Below are 23,024 nucleotides of genomic sequence, written 5' to 3' on the forward strand. Positions count from 1 at the left end.
ACATTTAAAAAAAATGGTTTTGACTCAGTTTAATAGTTTATTAATCATTTAATTAAGACCATGGTCCTGTGTCGAGTTGGAACAAATAAAACAGTAAAAAAATAAACAAAAATGTGAAAAAAAAGTATTTAAATTTTTGGGTTTAAAAGCGAGCACATTCAAAACGGCTCGCAGTTAGCGTTGCAAGTCATGCACGCCGAGTGCGCTTTCAACAAAAATAGCGTAAAAGTATGGCGCGGTATCGTAATACGTGCCGTTTGTCCCATAGGTTGTGAAACGTCTTGTTTTTAGGTAATTCATAATGTGCATATTTTATACCTTTGCAAAAAAATTATCCGACGTCGCACGGAATAATATAATAATACCCTCACCATAATTATTTTCTGAAAAGAGGGAATAAAAAAATAAACATAAGTTTTTCAACAAAAACTTTATCGATTATTTTGCCAGTGTTAATATTTAAAGAACTATTAATATACTATTTTTTCAATATACCATGGTGTGGCGGTTAAGACGCTTGATGCGCGCACGGGCGGAAGGTTCCGGATTTGATTCCCGGTGAGAACAAAAACATTAAATGTGATTTTTCTAAGGCCTGGGTGTTCTGCGCCGTAATTCACAACTGTGATTGGGTCTCATGGTCTGTTGTGATGCAACAGAAATATTAAAAAAGAAAATGAGTCAAATAATTTAAAATCAATTCAGATTTCGCATTTTGGGAACAAAAGCCGCTATTTTTCATTTTGAAATGACGCATTTTCTACAGGTGTAAAAAATATTCCGCCATTTTTTGAATCTCGCCGTGGTCAGGTCAAAATGGCAACTTTTTGTTTTGTTTATTATCTGTCAAAAGTGCAAAAATCGGTGACGGGCTTGTCGATCGGCGCGTCGCGATTTTCGACGCGCATTTTACGCGAAATATCCGAGATTCAAGCGTTGTTTTTGTCATGTTTGTTTTATAAAGCTATGTTTATATTTTCGCCAGGGACGGTTTGCCCTACTGCCCCATTTGCGGCCCTTTCTGCGCAATCTCCAGAGTTGTGAATGGCTCCGACTGTTCCGAGCGGTCCCTGGAAGGCGACGGAGTGCGGATCGTCGAGAGTGGAATAAAATGCAATGGTTTTTGGCGTCATGCTCGTATTTCCGTGCGAAAACGCCTCGCGGTGAAGTGGACGCCGATCGTGCGAAGAACCGCGGCGCACGAGCTCGAAATATCGCCGTCCATGCTTCGGTTTCGCGCTGAACTGAAATCTTAACGTGTGTTGTGAAGGGATAATTCGTTGTAAAATGTGAGACATTTGACCAATTTACAAGGTAAATACTGTTTGTGTTTTGCGGACCTACCCGTTCCACTCGCGATTCGCGCGATTTTTGCGTTTTGAATCGTTCGAATTCGCGATCGTCTATTGTTTTTTTTTATATGCGTCAAACGTCAAGTTATAAAACGAACGACATCTTAATATTTTGACGGACGATAGTTTTTCTCTAATAACACAAAAACGCACCGTTTTTGTTTATTTTCCGTTCTCGGCCGAAGAAAATGAATCATCTCTCAATTTAGCCATATCACTATTACTGAAATGCAATTCGCACATGCTCTATTTGCATACAAATAGTCACCGTCTGATGAGACGCCTTATAGATGATTCAAAAGAAAACGTAAACTCTGTTTTGGCTTCACCCTTTTGTATTTATTTTATTGAAGAAGGTAAACATGAACAGAAAATATAAAAGGAAAAATAATGAAACCCTCTAAACTGTGGAACCGGCTTGTCAGCAGGTTTCTTATTTTTCCTTTACAAAGAAAAAAGTTAAAGAAATTATATGAATTTAAAAACTAATATTAACATTATTAAGAACTAAAAACATACATATTTTTTACACATAATTTATTTACAAAAATTTAAATAGATGACTGTTAACATGAAACAATAATTTATTTATATATACGCCCAATGGGCATTTTTAAGGACATAATTTATACATAGAAAATTATTATAAAAGAAAGTAGAAAGACACGAAGGTATATAGTAGACTTGGTGGAAGTGGAAGCGGGAGAGAGGTGTTTATAATTGAATTTGATTTAGTGATCGTTTGAAAGAAGACAACTTGTTTTCGAAGAAATCAAGACTGGTATGTTTGTTGGCAGGCCTAAAAATTCTGGGCATAGTGGAATGAAAATCATAGTTAGTTCTATGGTTATCGGTATAGAGTAAGTTTTAATTTTATTTAATTAAGCTCAGTAGTTCAGACGCATCAAATAGTGAGTTGAGAATTTTAAATAGGCCTAGATGATCGGATTAATTTCGACGGTCTTGAAGAGAAGATATATTTAAGGTATTTTCTAACTCATTATACGTATATTGGTCTCTGGATTGGATGGAGCCCAACCTCCAGCTTATCTTTCTTAAAAATCGATGTTGAACTGATTAAATTTTTTGATGTGAACATCATAATATGGAGACCAGATATAAGAGGAATACTCTAGGTGCGGGCAAACTAGGGAACAGAAGAGAGTTTTAAAGGTGTTGATATTTTTTTAATCAGTTGTGCTTCTGTTAATAAATCCAAGGAGTTTTAAGGATTTATTGATAACATGTTCAATATGAACTGTAAAAGAAAGTTTAGTGTCAAAAATAATATCTAAATCTCGTATACTAGACACAGATGATAATATTTCATCGTTCAGTGAGTAGTCGTATATTTATTTATATATTAAAAAAACGAAAGATCAAAAACTTTGAGCTAAACCATGCCAATCCAACTTCATCTCACACTGTTTAGTCGCGAAGAGATCTACGAAAAGCCGGAAGATCTATCCCAAAAAATTCCAAGTCGTGTGATGAATTGACTAATTTACACATTCTGGACATTGGGGCATAAAAACCATAGTTGCTCTTAGAAGATTTTATAAATAGCAAATTTTGACTTCTGGTGACACGGTTGGGAACATGAAAAGAAATTGATCGCAACAAAGATGGGACATTACTTATGGCATTAAGTATTTGGAAAATGCATATAAGGTCCATCTCAATTCTACGTCTCTCCAACGAAGACAGATGAAGAGATTGCTCTATTTCGAAATAGGAATAATTACCCCTTTGTAATCCGAGCAACCATGCCACTTTTCTTAGAAAACGGTGTTGGACAGACTCGATATGGTCAATATGAGTCCTGTAGAATGGAGACCAAATAGGAGAAGCGTATTCTAGATGGGGTCGAACTAGTGAGCAATAAAGAGCTTTATATACGTCATATACAAGGCATATCCAGAAAGCAAGAGTACTGTTTGGCTCTCCTGCTGTGAGTATTTTTTTTTAAAAAGTTGGCAACACCAATTGGTAGTAGGGGGTCTCCTGAACACAACAAGCATCGGCGACCCTTGTTAGTACCTGTTTTACGTTTTTCGAGAGAGCAACAAAAAAGTGTTAAATTAAGGAAAATGGAAATGAAAAACTGCAGAAGAAAAATTGTAAAAACTGTCATAATTGGGGATTATTCACATTTACTTATTTTTTCAATCAAATATTAGTGTTTTTTTTATTGAATTTAAAAAAAACATTTTTAATTAATTTTACGTGGGTACTTAACCTTAAAAACACGAAAATAGAAATTGGAATGCATAAAATGATTGCCATATACCATTATTGTATTGCCCTTTCTCAGTTTCTTGTATTCATGTTCAAATTTTAACAATTATTCTTTTCTCACTTGAGTTTCTTATTTATTTATTTTTTTTGTCACATTTAATGTTTAAATCTCTTGCATAATTTATGAAAACTTAATTGGTCTTTTTATGTCAGAAAATCGTTGTTTTTAATACTTTTTATGTATGCTAATATCTAGGTTCCTAGCTTTGCATATATGGCAAAAATGAATGTTAATGTCCGAAAAAAGACGTGGCATGATCAGATAAATATAAATTAAGCTGACAGAATCGAAGGGCATGTATAAATGTGTGTCAGGTTATACAATGTGTGGCAATCCATCCTCTCTGCTTACTCCTACGGAGAAATGGCATGATGGTGGTAGTAATAGAATCACTCTTCCATGAGTTTTACTTTAATTAGGATTAAAATAGTGCGCTGTTTGGTTGCAGATGTAAGATGGACGGCCCCCATGCTGGCCTCGCGCTCCCCCAGCCTGGAGCAGGACGAGGGCCCCGCGGAGCGCCAGCCCGTCCTGTCTCGCCGCCTCGGCCCCACCTCCCTGCGCATAGCCCCCGCAGACATGCAGAACTCCGGCAAGGAGAACAACCCCAGCCCCCGCTTCTCCTACTCGCCCAAGTTCTTCGCCACGCCTGACTCCAAGTCCCCCAAGTTCTTCGGCACCCCCGACCAGCGCTCGCCCAAGTTCTTCGCGACGCCCGACGCCAGGTCGCCGCAGTTCTTCGCCGACTGCCGCAGCCGCAACGCCTCCCCGCGGTCCTTCTCCTCCGACCGGCAGCACTCGCCGCGCCTGGCCAGCACCTCCAGCTACAAGAGCGTCAAGAGTCCCTACTTCGGCGCCGCCAGCGGGGAATGCTTCAGGTTCGACGAGCTGCCCACGTCCGACGACCCCGACCGGACGCTCACGAAGGACGAGGCGGATTGCGTGTTCGTGGCGGAGAGCCAAGACCGGCTACTCAATAATGTCGAACTCGTCGGAGTCTCCGTCGAACAGGCTCCCCGGGAAGTCAACGACAATAAGACTGATGAGAACGCAGAGGGCGCAGACCCGCTCACCGCCTCGCCTGTGGAGGAGATGCAAGACAGCCTCGCCGTTCCCGGCTCCGCCAACTACAGGCGCCAGAGGCTCAAGTCCATCTCTCTGGATTCCGATAACGCCAAGTTCATAGAACAGAACCTCGGAATTCCCATCATCAAGCATCTCCGACACGAAAACCTCTACGACCCCCGAGAAAGTGAACAATCGCAGGATGGTTCCTCGTTCGATCTGCGCTCGACACCCCCCACGATGTCCAAAGCTCGTTATTTCAAATTCGACGATAAGACCGAGGAATGCAAAAACGGAAATGACACCGCCGCTCATCGGGCACTCGCGAGCGTCGTCCAAACGGAAGATGCGAGAGCCTCCCCCGATATTGTGTCACCGACCAAATTCCTCAGGGATAATTCTTCCGCGATCGCCTTCAGCGAAATGCAGCCGAGGTTTTCGCCGAAAGAGTTTGACGCGTTTAGTATGGAAGACGAGAAAACATCCAGAAACAAGAACATTAGAAACCTAACTATCGATATTAACAAACGAGACTCCGAATTAGAAAAAGAACTGATGGAATACGACTGTTTGGATTCCGGAGAGAAACGCCTGACTCCTAAAACGCCCACTCTAAAAATGAAAGCCACATCTTTGGATTCTTCCGAGACGTTGAATTTATCTCTGCCCCAGGCCAATACGTTGCAAGTTCCCCAGAATTCTATTTCCGTGCCAAACACTCCCAAGAGACAGCTCAAGAGAGCCAAGAGTCAGAAAAGCGGGAAACTCGTCAAGGGAAGCCATTACAATGTGTGCAATTACGGGGGGAATCTGAATGAGATAGCGCCGCGGACGTGCGAGAATCAGCAGAGGAAGCTGCTGATGAACGCCAAGTGCCCCGCTAGCTACGTGGACAGCGGAATCTTCCTCAGGGAGAACCACGGCACTCTCATGTTGTTCCAGGCCTCGAGGCTTCCGCTCGGGAGAGGGAACTCTTCCAGCTTCAGTCGGAGAATGGGATCCTTCGACGAGAACATGGTGGACCTATCCGAACAGGGCCCGGACGTACCCGTCCAACGGGAGTACGCCGACTCCAGACTGAGTCTCCCGCACAAACCGAGCGACGGCAGTCTCCTAGGATCCAATCTCTCCGGCTTCAAGCAGAATCTGAGCGTCTCCAGCACGAACCTCAAGACTCTCCCCGAAGGAGTGACATCCAACGACTTCGATATTCAACCCGCCGACGAAAAATGTTCCAAAAAAACGCTCCTGCAGAGGCGGGGCTCCAACCAGAGTCTGACGATCAATCTGGACGGCACGGGATCCAGCCTGAAGTTCTCCACGCTGAGTCTGCAAGGATCCAACTTGTCCCTGGCCAGCTTCGGCGCGTCCAGTCACAACCTCACCAACATCAAAAACAGCGCTTCGAATTTCAGCCTCAACACGGACAACCGCCAGAAGAAAAACATTCTCGAGAGACGGAATTCCAACACTTCTCTGACTCTGAATTTAGACTGCGTGCCCCCGCACGGGAGGGCGTATACGGGATCAAACTTCAACCTCCAAGGATCGCACTACAATCTCGCTAACACGGAGAACCCACCGCACGGGAAGAAGTGCCTCCTCCAGAGGAGGGGCTCCAATACGAGCCTCACGTTGAACTTGCAAGGGACGTCCAACTCCAACTTGAATCGGTGCACGAGCAACAGCTCTCTGAATATTCAGTGCGACGCTAAAGTAGCCAAGAAAAAGGGGCTCCTGGAACGGAGAAGCTCCAACACCTCGCTCTCTCTCAACATCAACAATCCCAGCACGCAGTTCGATCCGAACAGAGTCCTGAGCGTTTCAAATTATAATCTGGAAAATTCCGGCTGCTCGCTGAGCCAGTACAACAGCAACCAGAGCATCAACAACGAACAGAAAAAGGGCTTGTTGGAAAGGCGAAGTTCCAACACCTCGCTAACGCTGAATCTGAACAGCTCCAGCTATAACCTCCAGGGGTGCGGAGGAGACGTGATGAGAAATATAGAAATAGACGAAACCGTCATACAAAAGAACCTTCCTAACTACGATCGCTACAACGAAACAGAAGTCCCGCATTGCTCTCAACAGAGAGAAAACCACAGAAAATCACTTAGCACCGAAAACCTCTTTCCTAAATCTTACAAGTCCGTCTACCACAAACACACGGACAGCGTTTACTCGTTCGGGTCCCACGACAATCTCTGGTCTAATTCCTACGCCGCCGACGCGTACGCGGAGCAGCCGGAGGCTTCCGTGGCGCAGAACCTGACGTACATTTGCGGCGACCAGGAGAACGAGATGATCTACGCGTTCGGCGACCGGCACCACTTGGAAAATGCCGGCTTGCAGGGGCCCGTGCTGGTCAAAAACATCACGACGAAGCCGCTCAGCCCGCACTCCACGTCCGAAGACTTCAAAATGTACCTCGCGAACATTCAGCACTTGCAGAACGCTTCGAACTCGCTGACGAGACAGCAGCTGAAGGACTTGAATTGCATATTTCAAGTCGGATACGCGAAGGGCGAGTGCCCTCTTCTCGGGAAGAAATCGCCCACGGACGTTTTGTCCCTTCAGCTCTCGCATCTGATGCTCGGGAACGTCCCGGACGATTCTTCCAACGAGGGGGAGTACAACCCGCAGCGTCTGCTTCCGGAGCCCGCGCTGCCGTGCCCCGACTTCCAGAAGAAGCTGCTGCGAAGTCTGCACCAGGAGTTCTGGGACCTGCCGACCAACTTCCAAGAGAAGCCGATGGTTTTCGGATCCAACCCGAAAAACCGCTACAAGACTATACTGCCTAATGAACATTCCAGAGTTATACTTAGACCGGAAGCTGGGGAGACGGACGAGGGATATATTAACGCCAATTACATTAAGGTAAAATATGTTTTATAATTACCGTAAGATCTGTCGAAAGAGAGTAGAGAACTGTGAACATTGAAACGTCGACTGATTTTATTATTGTCCTAATGATGGAGATCAGTGCTGCAAATAAGCTCCCGACCTCACCGCGTCCCTAAGTATTGACATATTAATACATAGACTGCCCTGTAGAACAAAATAGTTTAAAACATGAGGATAGAAAGCATAAAAAATATTTTTTAATTTATAATTTTCAATTCCCGCAATAATGGTTCATTGCATTTAAATTTTAAACTTTGTGACCCCTTCAATTTAAATAAAACTTCGTCACAATAGTCGAGGCCAAATGTGTCATGTTTTTGATGAAACATATTTTTCAAAAATTTTATTTTAAAAGTTATGTATGAAAAGATTTCCCCACAGTATCCATCCTTATACAGGGTGTTCTTTAAACCCTGTCACATCTGAAACCACGATGATCAGTATGGGCAAGAAGACATATTAGCATACAGTCAAACTCGGTTATAACGATCATGGAAATAGCGAGATCTCGGATTTATTTATTTATTTATTTATTATATATACGGCCTAAGCCAATTACAACAGTTACATGAAGAAACATAAATGCAAGAAACTGAACAAAAAGAACATAAAACTATTTAGCAAAGACAAACAAGGGCAAAACAATAATTGTATACAATATATTCATAAAAACGAGCTAAACCATGCCAATCCAACTCCATCCCACACTGTTTAGTCGCGAAGAGATCTACGAAAATCCGGAAGATCTATCCCAAAAAATTCCAAGTCGTGTGATGAATTGACTAATCTACACATTCTGGACATTGGGCCATAAAAACCAAAGTTGCTCTAAGAAGATTTTATAAATAGCAGATTTTGACTTCTGGTTACACCGTTGGGAGCATGTAAAGAAATTGATTGCAACAGAGATGGGACATCACTTAAAGCATTAAGTATTTTGAAAATGCATATAAGGTCCATCTAGGTCGGATGTAACGAAGAAACATTAGTTGGCATTTTAGTTCATGGTTTTCTCCATACAATTATTCACTGTTGTAACGAGCTGCTTCTCGGACATACCGAACAAAAATACTGTCAAAAATTACACAAAAAATCTTCAATTGTTAATAACATCATTCTCGTAATAAGAACCCAAGTAATAAAATACAAACGGTCGGCTAACGTAAAGGATAAATACCGCCAGGCGTTGGGATCGGATTATGTTTATGATAGCTATATAAGTGTCTAAGTACCTAATTAGATTTTTCTCCGACAATATTAAAAAATGAACACACATGGTTTTTAAAAAATCCAAGCTTTGTGAACTTAGTAAGTGCCGGTTCGGCACATTGTTACAATTTACAGCTGCTTTTGTGGTTTATGTATGACATGCTTGTTTTTACTGGGTTTTTTAAGATTTTTTAACGTTGTACGCTTATTTCATCAATACACAAAAAACATTACAAGTGGGTGATATCAAATGAGTTCTAGACCAGATCCGTTAGAACCTAACCCCTGAATTATAAACATGGCTACTAACAAGAGGAAGTGTCTCTCAATTCGTGAAAAAGTGGCAATTATTCGAGAAATCAAACGTGCCGCGAAAAATGTGGAAGTGTGTACAAAGTTTTCTCTATCTTCATCCACAGTGTGAACATTGTGGAAAAATAAGGATGTTTACTTGTCTGCATTTGAAAAGAATATCACAGACACAAAAAAAAATTATAAAGTACTAATGTCGATGAAGCATTGCTCCAATGGTTTTGTATCCAAAGAAACGCAGAATTTTCCATCGATGGACCGATATTGAAGGCGCAAGTGGAATAGTTCGCAACACAAATTGGAAACAATGTTTTAAATGTAATAATGGTTGGTTAAGATCATTTTCAAAATCGATACAATATTGTTTATGCAAAAATAAATGGAGAAGCAGCATCTGTTTTCGGTATAATGGCAAGTGAATGGGTTGTTTTTGAACACGGTATTTTAGGAGTGAATATATGTTTATTTGTAGAAATAAATTGTAACAATGTTTCAGGGCCACGAGTTCACTAAGAACTGCTACATTGCGACGCAGGGACCCCTGCAGAACACCACCTACGACTTCTGGCTGATGGTCTACCAGAACAGCTCGCACTTCTACCGCGACGGCTGCACCAAGACCAACGAGGAGCGCCACTTCGGCTCCCCCCAGGCGAAGGGCGGAGCGCCCGCGGGCGTGGCGCCCCGGGGCCGAGCCTCGCAGGGCCAGCCGGAGGTGCAGAAGATCGTCATGCTGACCAATCTCAAGGAGAACGGCAGACAGAAGTGCGAGCGGTACTTCCCGACCGAACTCAACGAGCAGCTGACGTTCCGACAACTCCCCGGCTCGAGCTTCAGCTCCGCGTGCAGTGGTGAGAAGTTTTTTCCCGACCAAAAATCTGATGACCCAGAATCGAACACCTTTAAAATCACAAACGTGGGTATTCTGTTCAAAACCGGATACACTATTAGAAAACTCATCGTCGAATACAACAATAGATTCGAAAAGTTAAAAAAATCTTCCAAAGGCGATGCCTTTTCGAAGGAACGAGTCGAGATTATCGTCGACGAACCGAATTCCGTGGAAAATGTAGAATCTATCGTCGTTTATCATTACTGGTTCGACAATTGGGCCGATCACAAGTGCCCTAAGGACGTCACCGCCTTGCTGGATCTGAGTCTGGACGTCATGACGAATCGCTCGCTGACTTTCGAAGATAAAAGGGAAAGGTCACGTTCAGATTTGACGAAGGCGAAAAGCTTCGAAACGAGCAACACGCATAGGATAGACAAATCGTTGACCTATTTCGATTTCTCGCAATATTCGAACCAATGTCCCCGCGAAGAGATCCAGCGCGAAAGGCGACTGTCGTCGTTTCAGGTCGCAAAAGCTTTTTTCGACGAGGTGGCCAAGGCGAGCGTCGACGACGTCAAACCCGTCGCGCGGAAGAATTCCCTCGCGAGTCGGCTCGACCTACCCAAGCAGAAAGACTTACAAATCCGACGCGAGTCCACGGGCAAAATGGACTCGGAGGCCGGCCTGAGACCGAAAGACTCGGAGATCGGCGCGAGGGCGACGGACCCGCAGACCGGCCCGGGGCCGACCGACCCGCTGACGGGCTCGAAGCGGGTCGACTCGGAGGCGGGAGCGAGGCCGTCGGACTGGAGCGAGAGCGACCTGTCCGAGATGCCGCCCGTGGTCGTCCACTGCTCGGCGGGCATCGGGAGGACGGGGTGCCTCATCGCCATTTTGAACGGCATTCGGCAGATGAAGACGGACCAGCGCGTCGACATTTTAGGCATCGTCTGCAACTTGAGACTTAACCGCGGCGGAATGGTGCAGAACTCGGAGCAGTACGAACTCATACATAAAGTTTTATGCCTTTACGAAGAGCTCGGCTTGCCCGACATGGACAAATGAATCCGTTACTTAATTTAGGGTCTGTGAGTGTTTTTTTTTTTATAAAGACTGTATTTATTAACTTAGATAATTTGTAAATATTTCGAGATGTTTTTATTTTATTGATGTTTGAATGTATGTAAAGATACTTGTGACCGGACTAGTACGTAAATATAAACTCTGTTCGATATTGTATAATCAAGCGATCACCAATTGATTATTTTAATAATTCCACATACATTTTTTACTATTGAACTAAAGCATAGTAAAATCATTTTATCATACGTAATTATTTGCGTAAAAAACTGGGATACATCATAACCGTTTTCGTTGACTGAACGCAGTTTCGTCGGCCTCGCGGTGTAATGGTCAGCGCGTTGGCCTACCGCGCAAGCGGTCTCGTGTTCGATCACCAGCATGGTTGATATGAAGAGTAAGACTGATCATCTTACTTTCATGTAACAAATCTCGAGATACTCTGCGATCGGTGTAACAATGCAGTAGCCTATGCACCATTAGGTGTTAATTATAACCACTGCACGACGAGGCGACTTATTTCCACTCGATTTCCTTATTTAGGGTTTTTACAGAAATCTGGGAGCGCAATCAGCGATTAACTAAAAAAAATAATTTATTACAACAGAGGTGAGAATATTTTATAGAAGGTAATATAAAAGTCTTGGCATTTACTGGACTTATGACCTGTCACTGGCTGGTTTAAGTGGCCACTTTAATAACTCCCTAGGGAGGAAATCCAGCCAGTCTGCAAGCATTTGGACATACTCAACATTGTTGAATTAACTACCCGGTAAAAGAAGAAGTATAAAAATTGGAAAATTGTTTTCAGGCGTTGCCTAGTAGGTGATTTGGTTCAGCCGGATGAATCTCACCCGCACGATAAAGGTTTCAGCTGCTTTACTTCACAAAAGTCAACAGACCAAAGAGTTGAGGAAATGTGGATGTGGATGATGAACATAGGCAGAATGGTGAATGTTACACAGTGTGTAAAGTGGCCACTTAAACCAGCCAACGACAGGTCATGAGCCCTGTTAATGCCTAGACTTCAATATTCCCTTCTCAATAATGTTTTCCCTCTCTGTTGCAATAAATTTAAATATGAATAACTCCCAAGGGAGGAAATCCAGCCAGTCTGCAAGCATTTGGACATATTCAAACATTGTTGAAAAAGTTCACATGCTAAAATAATTTTGTTCAGCTGCGTATTTAATTATTTTTTGAAAATATTTGTTCAGTGATGTATCTCTTTTTTTTCAAATATCTTTAACATAATTTTTGTACTGTATTTCTGTTGCATTCCACTATTTTCTTTTTATTGAAAAAACATAATTGAATATTGATTATAGCAATCAGTTAATGAATGTGTAATCTCTATATAAAATGCAATTCAATCATTGTAATCTCCTTTAAACAATACTTTTCAGATTTCTCTAATACCACTTAAACGACGTATTTAACTAAAATTCCATTTCCAATGGGGTATTTTACCATCTCCTTGTAAATCCTGATTAGCTTATATGTCCCGCTAAATAGCGTTTGAGTTTAAAAATCGATTTCGCAATCTCTGATTATCGCAAAAAAAAAATCTCATTTAAATCGTCACCAAAGTCAACTACAAGTACATAAATAATTTTATCTAGGTACTTAACCTTAAAAATACGAAAATAAAATTTTGAATTTGCCCGCCTAAGTTACCACTTTACACACTGTAACATTCACCATTTTTTTTTTTTCACGATGACAAGCTAGAAGGCCCAATTACAGCGGTGAATTGAACGTAGTTATGCAGAAAACAGCCAGTGCACAGTTTTGAAAAAATGAGGTATTGGTGTTATCGAGCGCAGTAAGGTCAATTCTATGTTCTGCTAAAAACAGCCAGACGCTTTCATATAAATAACTGTAATAATCACCTTCTGAAAAAAATATCAATCACAAAAACGGCATTTCTAAATTTGCAGAAAACACCCGCAAAAGTACAAAAATCTTACGCTACTTCAAAAATCATTAAAACTGGTGAAATACATAATGAGATTCTTGTTTATATTTAAAAAAAACCAATGTATTCATTGTTTATCATTTGTCAAAGTCAAAAACATTCCAGCTGTTGTGTGGATTTGATTATTCACTATTTTCGTAAAAGTGCTATTATCTCAGTTTCAGTTTTCTATGGCTGGCTGCTTTCTGCAAAACTACGTTCGATTACAGCTCGGAACACCCAGGCTCGAAAAAAGGCTTTTTTACCTAACCGGGAATCGAACCCGGGCTTTAATCACCACACCGCGCCTCCCCAACTCTTCAATCTGGCGACTTTTTTGAAGTAAAAGAGCCGAAACCTTCATTGATTTGGTAATGTATCCAAAATCAAACAAGTTTATTGGATTATAATTCTACTTTATTTTGAAAATATTCAAAGGGTATATTGTGACGCGTTTCGTCTTGTTAGGACATTTTCAAACAAACTAACTTAAATATTTACAAAGTTTATTTATATACTAAAAATAATTTCTGTTTTATGATTGTGGATTTCTATACAAGCCAAAATAAGTCATAACTCAAAATCAATTTGTGTATACTGAGAAATATTTAAGTTTGTTAGAAAATGTCCCAACCAGACAAAACGTGTCACAAAATACCCTTTGTATATTAAAAAAAATAAAGTAGAATTATAATCCAATAAACGTGTTTTATTTTGGATACATTACTAAATTTAATATTGAATTCTACCAATTGTCTGCATACGCAATAAACTTTTATTGATGTTGGTGAGATTCCTCTTAGACTTTCATCTTCTACTACTACTACTACCATCACGCCATTTCTCCGTAGGGGTAGGCAGAGAGAATGGACCGCCACACACGTCTATCCTGGCATACATTCCTAGCTTCTTCCACATTCATACATCTTGCCATACATGCCCTTCGGTTCTGTCTGCTTTTGACATGACCAGACTTAAGATTTTGATTTATCTGATCATGCCACGTCTTCCTCATTCGTCCTCGTCTCACGTTGCCGTTCATTTTCGCCATATATACTTGTTTTACCATTCTTTCGTCGTCCATTCGCTCTACGCGACCAAACCATCTCGGAGACCCTTTCTTAATCTTATCAATTATACTTGACTCGGATTTACACTCTCGCCTGATTTCATCATTCGTAACCCTGTCATACATTGATTTCCCACACATTCGTTCAAGAGATCGCCTTTCAACCGCGTTTACTCGGCTTTCATCCTTCCTCTGCCAGTTCCATATTTCACTTCCATACATAAGTGTTGGGACTAAAACTCCGTTGTGCGCTGCCAGTTTAGCTTCGATTGACTTATTTTTATTGACAAATTATAACAGGGATGGAGAATACCTTAAATAAGAGAATATGGAAGTCTAGGCATTTACAGACTGTGCAACATTCACCATTTTGCCCATGTTTGAACATCCATATTTCTTCAATACTTCCATTTGTTAATTTTAGTGAAGTTAAAAAGCTGAAACCTTTATTGTTGTGAAGAGATTCATCTGACTGAATTATTTCACATACTAGGCAACGCCTAAAAACAATTTTTCAATTTTTAAACTTCTTCTTGGATCAGTTGGTTTTATTACAATATTTGAGTTTGTCCAAATGTTCGTCGACAAAAGACTGGATTTCACCCCCTCGGGAGTCATTAAGATTAACAAATTACAACGGGGATGGAGAATACCTTAAATAAGGGAATATGGAAGTCAAGGCATTTAGAGGGCTTATGACCTGTCGTTGGCTAGTTTAAGTGGCCACTTTACACACTGTGCGACATTCACCATTTTGCCCATGTTTTAACATCCATATTTCTTCAATTTTGGACAAACTCAAAAATTGTAATATTTTTATTAGCAATTACTGTGCTTAGTGCGCCGTTCCTTTTGTTGCCCGCATTCACTCTCCTTTCAACATCCTTTTCTACTCTTCCGTCTCTTGAAAACGTGCTTCCCAAAGACTTTCATATTCCCTTCTTGAAAATGTCTTCCCTCTGTGTTGCAATAAATTGACATTTTATCAGCTCCCGAGGAGTGAAATCCAGCCTGTCTGCAAACACTTAGACAAACTCGAGATGTTTTTATTAACATTATTTGTTACTTGATATTTTGTATATTTTTAGCCAATCTACATGTTGCTACTCATTTTCTAACATTATTTTTCCGTGTGCACTTGTTGAGAAAGCTATGGGAAAATGGATATAAAAATATTTGATTTCTTACAGGCGGTAAAAATGTGAGATGTTCCCCGAAAATCAAAGCAAATTTAAATCTGAAAATAGCTACTGAAATTCATTCAGAACTTGCAAAAATAACAATTTGATGGCATCGAGTAAGATTTGTAACTGTATAGAGTTTGATGGAAGCATGTAGAATGGACTCCCATAGTGATTTATAACCAAAACGATTTTGATTGTCTCCTAAATATATTAGTTTTAAGATTGGTGTAAGTTCCATATATGTAAATAGGCAATATAATATTGTTCGTATCGTCGACGTTCTGGCGACAGTCACTAACCCGAAAAACATCAATTTGAAAGTCTGGAGTCCGAGGAAAAATCGCGGAGACCGGACCGCCGTGCGCGTCAAACCACGAGCCCGCTGCGCGACTTCGCGTGACTGGCCCATTTCACGCCACGTCATGATAAACTACAATACGATATTCATTGTTTTACAATTATTTATTTATTTCGACGGCTTACGCCTTTGACAAAGCATAAAATAATATTGAAAAACAATTTTAATGAAACTAAACACTTGTGCGCAGTATAGAAAATATAGATACATGAAATAAAATCAGCAGAAAATAAGGAAATAATTAACTACTACTACCATCACGCCATTTCTCCGTAGGGGTAGGCAGAGAGAATGGACCGCTACACACGTCTATCCTGGCATACAAGCCTAGTCTCTTCCACATTCATACATCTTGTCATACATGCCCTTCGGTTCTGTCTGCTTTCGACATGACCAGACTTAAGATTTTGGTTTATCCGATCATGCCACGTCTTCCTCGGTCGTCCTCGTCTCACGTTGCCGTTCATTTTCGCCATATATACTTGTTTTGAGTGACCAAACCATCTCAGAGACCCTTTCTTAATCTTATCAATCATACTTGTCTCAGATTTACACTCTCGCCTGATTTCATCATTCGTAACCCTGTCATACATTGATTTCCCACACATTCGTCAAAGAGATCGCATTTCAATTGCGTTCACTCGGCTTTCATCCTTCCTCTGCCAATTTCATGTTTCACTTCCATACATAAGTGTTGGGACTAAAACTCCGTTGTGCACTGCCAGTTTAACTGCGATTGACATTTTTATTAGAAATTACTGTGCTTAGTGCTCCGTTCATTTTGTTGCCCGCATTCACTCTTCTTTCAACATCTTTTTCTACTCTTCCATCTCTTGAAAACATGCTTCCCAGATACACAAATTCTTCTACTTGCTCGAGACATTCGTTGTTTACATTTATTATGCAGTCGGTAACCTCACTATCCCTTTCAAATACCATCACTTTTGACTTATTTTCGTTTATCGCCAATTCGCTCTCCAGGCATACATCATACATTCTAGAGACTATTTGCTGCAAATCAGCCTTGCTGCTTGCTAACAGAACTGCATCGTCAGCATACAACAAGCAGCTTACTGAAAAATTATCCATTTTTGCTCCAATACTCATACATTCTATCTCTTTCATACAGTTGTCCATTAAGAAAAATTAAATAAGAAATTATAACATAGGTATGCAGCAAATTAACAATAAATAAAGGGTTTAAATATGAAAAGTATTGAAGTAACAGAGGCGATGTGTCATAATATAAACAGTCAAACAAGTATAACACTTGGTACATTTTTATAATTTAGAAAAGAAGTGATTAAAAAGTAATGATTTTAATTTGTATAAAGATAAATTAAATACATCTAAGTTTCCATGTTTGTTTGCTAACATGTGGAGCCGTGGTATAGGTGAGTATTTAGCATAGTTTGAACTATGCAAATCAACAGCAAAAGAAGTATTTTGTCTCGTCCCACGCTGTCTCACATAAAAATTCACACAATTTAAAAGTTCGGGACTGTCAAGAACATTATTTAATAACTTGAAAAGCAGCACTAAATCTGAAATGTCCCTTCTATCACTAATACGTATTAATTTTAACTGCTTCATTAAACATTTATAGTTAAGATCTTCAATTGTAATGTTTGATTTGAAATTCATAAATCTTAAAAACATTGTAATTTATTTATTTAACAATAACCAGTACACCGTGATACCGACTAATCTCCAGTCGATTTCCTATTGCAGGATTTTTACCCGAGAGTACTCGCTTAAGTTAAATAATGATTTTGATAAAATTATCATTAAAATCTCTTGTCAAGTTTTACTATATTATTTGAACCGGGTTGTGGTTAGTGTTGCGGATTCACGGATCAGAGGTCCAGTCTTTTGTTTTAAACTCAAAACCGTCATTTTAAGGGTTAGTGACTGTTGCCAGAACAACGACAATATATATTCTGCATGTTACTTATATTGTGTTATAACAAATATTTATTTGTATAAATATAAATAATTTTCAACTCACATGAAGTCGAGGCATTTACAGGACTTATGACCGGTCATTGGTTGGTTCAAATGCTCACTTCACACTGTATAACATTCGCCATTCTGTCATGTTTGAACATTCATATTTCTTTGTTGATTTTTGTGAAGTCATTGAGCTGAGTATTATGAAAATAAAACTTGCACAATTTTTTCCTCTTTTACAAGAACACTTCTACAGTTTTGGGAGAGCACTCGTTCATCGACGAGTGATATAAAACTTCGTATACTTTCTCGTTTTTTTTTTCGTATACATGCTCTCCCGAAACTAGTAGTTTTCTTGTAAAATAATAAAATTGTGTAACACTGATAAAAAAGTTTTATTTTCATAATAATTTATAATGAAGTGTTACGAAGTGAATGCCGATTCAATTAATAATGTCATTGAGCTGAAACCACTATTGTATATTTTTTTGTAATATTTTGAGCCAATCCAAATGTTTGTAGACAAGGACTGGATTCTTTCGTAAGATTGACATCCTAAAACAGTGCAGAATATTTTCAAGAAGGGAATATAGATGTCTAGGCTTCAACAGAGCTTGTGACGTGTCATTGGGTGGTTTAAGCGATCATTACATTGAATATTGCTATGAAAAAACTTCAACAAAAATTCAACAGATGTCACCTAAGTAGAAGCGTTAAATAATGTAAAAGGACGCCTGCTTTGACTAGATATGAGTTGATAAATATCTACATACTAACTTCTGAATTGAAACAGAGTTTTTTGACCGTGTTTTATAGTAATAATGAGGACATGTTTTAATTTGAACAGTACGGAATAGATAATATTTTTTTTCTCTACATTTTGTAGAACAAATTTTTTTTTTTAAATCGGTGGACATACTGGCGTTTGATATTTATCAACTCGTATATACAACTTTTGAAAACACAAATATTAGGCAGTATGGTGTCTAAAGCGATTATTCAAACCAGCCACTGACGGGTCACGAGTCTTCTATGTGCCTAAATTTCCATATTCCCCAATTATTTCCTTCTCTACAAACATTTTGACATGCCGTATTTTTCAGACCATCAGATGCGCTTTTTTACTTTGAATATTCAACCATAATTGGGATGGTCCGATGCGTCTTATCGTCTGCAAAATACGGTACTCAAAATATTGTCCTTAGATTTTTACAGCCGTTCTGTTGCACATTTTTTACTTTGCCGACGTTTCGGAACACATTGTAATGTCCACCATCAGGGCCCTTACAGCATGCGTGGAGAGAGCGCCAGATCTAACGGGATCTAGCATCCAGTCGCTTACTGGAAAGGGACGGAATATACACATTTGTAAATTAATACCAGCATTGTATTCTCTCGTCCCTTGTAAGCTAGTGGCTGGTTCCATGTGGCAACTGAACCAAGGAAGGTCTGGCAAAATATTGACTTGAGCCTGTAACAAGGTCTCGCAATCTCAGTATACCGAAATCCCACGTGATTTTCTCACCAGGATCGGAGCAAGATTGTAAGTGCAGGATCCCACAGGATTCATCGGAGACGTCCTGCCACGAGCGCGAGCGCTGTTTTAAATTCGTACGGTTTTATTAAGTTTTTTTTTCTATTAAAAAGTAATAAATAGAAATACAGGTAAACGTCGTTTTGCACCAGTTCGATTTACGCAGATTTACAAGTACGCTGGTTGGTGCCGGCGGGGGATTCCCTGGTTCGGCCACACCAGACGACAGTAGGCGCCGCGATTCTAATAGCAGACACACTTTTACACGTTGTTTTATTATATTTCCGTGTGTGCGAGCAGCCTATTGTGTGTGTGAAATTGTTTCCGAGTTAGTTTTCGTTTTGTTTTTAAGAAAAATAAAAAGTATGATTATATTTCATATTTTATTATTATTAAAATTAAAAGAATATTCAAATATTTGTAGTTTATGCTATGATTCTGCAAGAAAGGAAGCAACAATCAAAGCAAATGAAATTGGATGCTTTTTTCAAAATACGTGTGAGAATTTAATTTAGTATCTTAAATAATTACTCTTAAATACTCTTATATGTTAATAGGACAGAACTTAGCGACATTATTTTCTCATCTAGCCGTTCGTCTTACTAAACTGACAATTATGTCAGAATTTAATTTGACTTCAAAATTTACTTATCTCTTTCTCATATTTTTAATGGGATGGGCTTTTAAGAAAAAAAGTGCCAGCCTCAAAACGATTAAAAATTTTAATAAATCATAATTAAAGGAAAAATTTCTAAGTGGAAGAAAATTTTTGACACTTTTAATGCGTAGATAAACGTATCGACCCGTCAATATAAACCGATGTACTTACATCAAAACTTGATGGGGTATCGGTAGTATACCTTTGTAGTCGGTCGCGAGACTTTTATCTTTAACTATGATGTCATACTGAAGCTATATCATTTTAGAGTATTTTTAGAGCATTTTAGATATATACCATGACGTACGCTTCCCCTTTTTTTCATATCGATGTGCCTACCCAAAACTTAAAGGTGGGGGGTCGGTAGTATATCTTTGTATTCGCTAGAGGGAATTTATCTTCAACTATACCGTCAAGGTGAAGGTATGACGTCTTTATCTTCCCATCATAATCGAGGCCCTGGTACCCAGTTATTGTTATCATCGCAGCAACTTTCACTTTGCTGGCAGCCAGCCTAAACGAGGACCGAGTGCTGCAATGGATCCGGCCACGCAGTTCTCGAGCCAAGAGATGCGCCTTCTTCCTGCACTGCGTCTTCCTTCGATCCTTCCCCGTAGAATGACTTGTAAAATGTATTTTTCGCCTCTCATCACATGCCCAAAGTACTCGAGATTTTCTCTCTCTATGGTCTTCAGTACCTCTTTATCTTGTTCCATCCGTCGGAGAACGACATGGTACCCAGTAATAAAAAAATACTCAAAACGAAAACTAAATTAGCTAAATCCCCTCCGCTGATCGACATTGTAATGTAATCAGAAACCTCGGCAAAGAGATACAAATATATTTTATGATCGCCCGAATGTCAGTGGGAAATTCTTATAAAAATCATACTACGAGTATATAGCTAAGGTTTTAACATAAGGTTTATATCATATCTAGGTTTAATAAATTAAAAACACCAATTTATCGTTCTATGTAGTTAAATGTATTTTTTTCTATATAAATTTTATACCAATGTTTTGAAATGTAACATTATAAATTAGTGATTAATTTATCGTAATATAATATATATGTTTCCTATATTGATAGATAAAATTATCAAATCGATAGCAGCAACGTAAACTGTCGTATGTTCAAATTTGAATTGATTTATTTTACCCAAACATTTTTACAAATAACAAAATATTTAAGGACAATATCAAACCAGGAGCCCTTGCACGATGGTTTGACGTTTTTAAGGTATAATACTCTCCAATAGCAAGTATTTGCCTCTTAAACATACACAGTTTCACCGACGTGAAAGGTGTCTATCTCCAAAGTGATAATGTTCGGCTGTCTGACTGCTCTGCCAATCGGCATAACCAGGGCAGGTGGGTTCGGTAAAACAGTCTGTGCTGACTGTGGAACATAAAAATTGAACTCTAAAGTGGCTGAGTTCTCGATAAAACCTCGTACCAGTCTGATAAAATGCGTCAGTGTGAACCCATCGGGTAAATGTTTCCTGAACCCTCTCCAACATGAGTGACTCCATATCACCGAAGCACTCAAGCCTGGTTCGAATCAACGAGTTCTACAGGATTCTGAATGTACGGGGATCGTTAAAAAACCCTACCAGTTTGGAGAATAAAACCCAAAATCACATTAAAAATGGTGTTATTTATCATCACAATACAATAGTGAAATATCACTTTTTTTTTTGACAATTTGAAATTAATAGGGTGTGTGAACTTCTGTTGAGTAAAGGAAAATAATTTTTGTACTTGTTAATAGCATAAAAAATATTTTTAAATATATAATTTTGAATTCCCGCAAAAACGGTTCATTGCATTGGCCGTGTCCCTAATACGTCACGATGCGGTTAAATTTGGAACTTTGCGACTGTTTTAATTGAACATATTACATCAGAGATGAAGAACATTTTAGAGAAGGTAATATAGAAGTCTAGGCATCTACAGGGCTTATGACCTGTCATTGGCTGGTTTAAGTGGCCACTTTACACACTGTGTAACATTCTTTCATCTGTGATGTTTGTGAAGGTAAAAATTTTCAGGCGTTGCCTAGTATGCAGGTGAAATAATTCAATTAGATGAATCTCACTCGCATAAATAAAGGCTTCAGCTCTTTAACTTCACAGACATCAACAGATGAAAGAATTGAAGGAATATAGATGTTCAAATATGGGTAGAATAGTGAATGTTACGCAGTGTGTAAAGCGCCCACTTAACCCAGCCAATAACAGGTCATAAGCCCTGTAGATGCCTTCTATAATACCTTTTCTAAAATGTTCTTCATTATGTTAATACTAACAGCTCCCCAGGGAGTTGAATCCGGTCCTTGTCTACAAAAATTTGGACAAACTCAAAATATTGTTTAAATTTAAATAAAACTGTCACAATTGTCAAGGCCAAAAGTGTTGCATTTTTGTAATTTTTTTTTTACAATTTCATTTTTAAAATTATATATGAAAACATTTCTCCACAATATTCATATTGTTTTTGAAAATACAATCAATTTTTCAAATGTTTTTATCGGTATTCGTAGTATGTGATATTTCCGTATTGTATATTTCAACCAGGCGTGTGCACAAGACGTAATAAATGAAAACTATGAATAGATATGCGTTTTCTTGAATACGCATGTCATATTATTACCTAAAAATTAGTAGGTGTCCCCTTTTGAGGGGAAAAAATTAATTTAGAAAATCTATTTTATCTCTTTCAACGTACAACAGTTTATCCATCTATTTCAACATACAACAGTTTACGTTGGTGCTATCAAAATGTCAACTTGGCCAAATAACTCGTAAGTTTTACTATACGTAGGTGTGTGTTTTGTATTGTGTTTGAGTTAAAAGCATTTCGGATGATAAAATTTTAAAAACGTACAAATGTACTCAAAAGAATTGCTTAAAAGTGTAACGTCGTCATTATTGTTCCCTTGCGTTCCCAAAAATTATATTTAGAATAGTTTACACAGCACATTTTGCCATGTAACCTGGAAGTAAGCACTATAACAGGAAATGTTCAAGGCACTTAGATGGTTCGGTCACGTCGAACGAATGGATATCAAAAGACGTATATGGCATGGATAGAATGGAAGGTAACGAAGGACGAAGACGACCACGGAAGACGTGGCATCAGATGAACCAAAATCTAAAGTCTGGTCTTCTCAAAAGCAGACGCAACCGAAGGACGTGTATAAATGGCCGGATAGTCGTGTGGCGGTCCATCCTTTTTGCCTCGTCATACTCTGTCTCCA

At 39.3% G+C, this 23,024-nt stretch overlaps 1 protein-coding gene across 1 annotated transcript; it reads left to right on the plus strand.

Moving 5' to 3' along the window:
* Positions 1-841: 841 nt before the first annotated feature.
* PTP-ER (Protein tyrosine phosphatase-ERK/Enhancer of Ras1) lies at positions 842-11,233 on the plus strand. The gene is made up of 3 exons (XM_088231822.1): positions 842-1,314; positions 4,100-7,593; positions 9,638-11,233. The coding sequence occupies exons 2-3, from the start codon at positions 4,120-4,122 to the stop codon at positions 11,039-11,041; spliced, it is 4,878 nt and encodes a 1,625-aa protein (XP_088087948.1). The 5' UTR covers positions 842-1,314; positions 4,100-4,119; the 3' UTR covers positions 11,042-11,233.
* The last annotated feature ends 11,791 nt before the right edge of the window (positions 11,234-23,024 follow it).

The sequence above is a fragment of the Micrasema longulum genome, unplaced genomic scaffold, assembly GCF_059751315.1.
Source record: "Micrasema longulum isolate JH-2025_06_02 unplaced genomic scaffold, ASM5975131v1 h1tg000008l, whole genome shotgun sequence".
NCBI lineage: Eukaryota > Metazoa > Arthropoda > Insecta > Trichoptera > Brachycentridae > Micrasema > Micrasema longulum.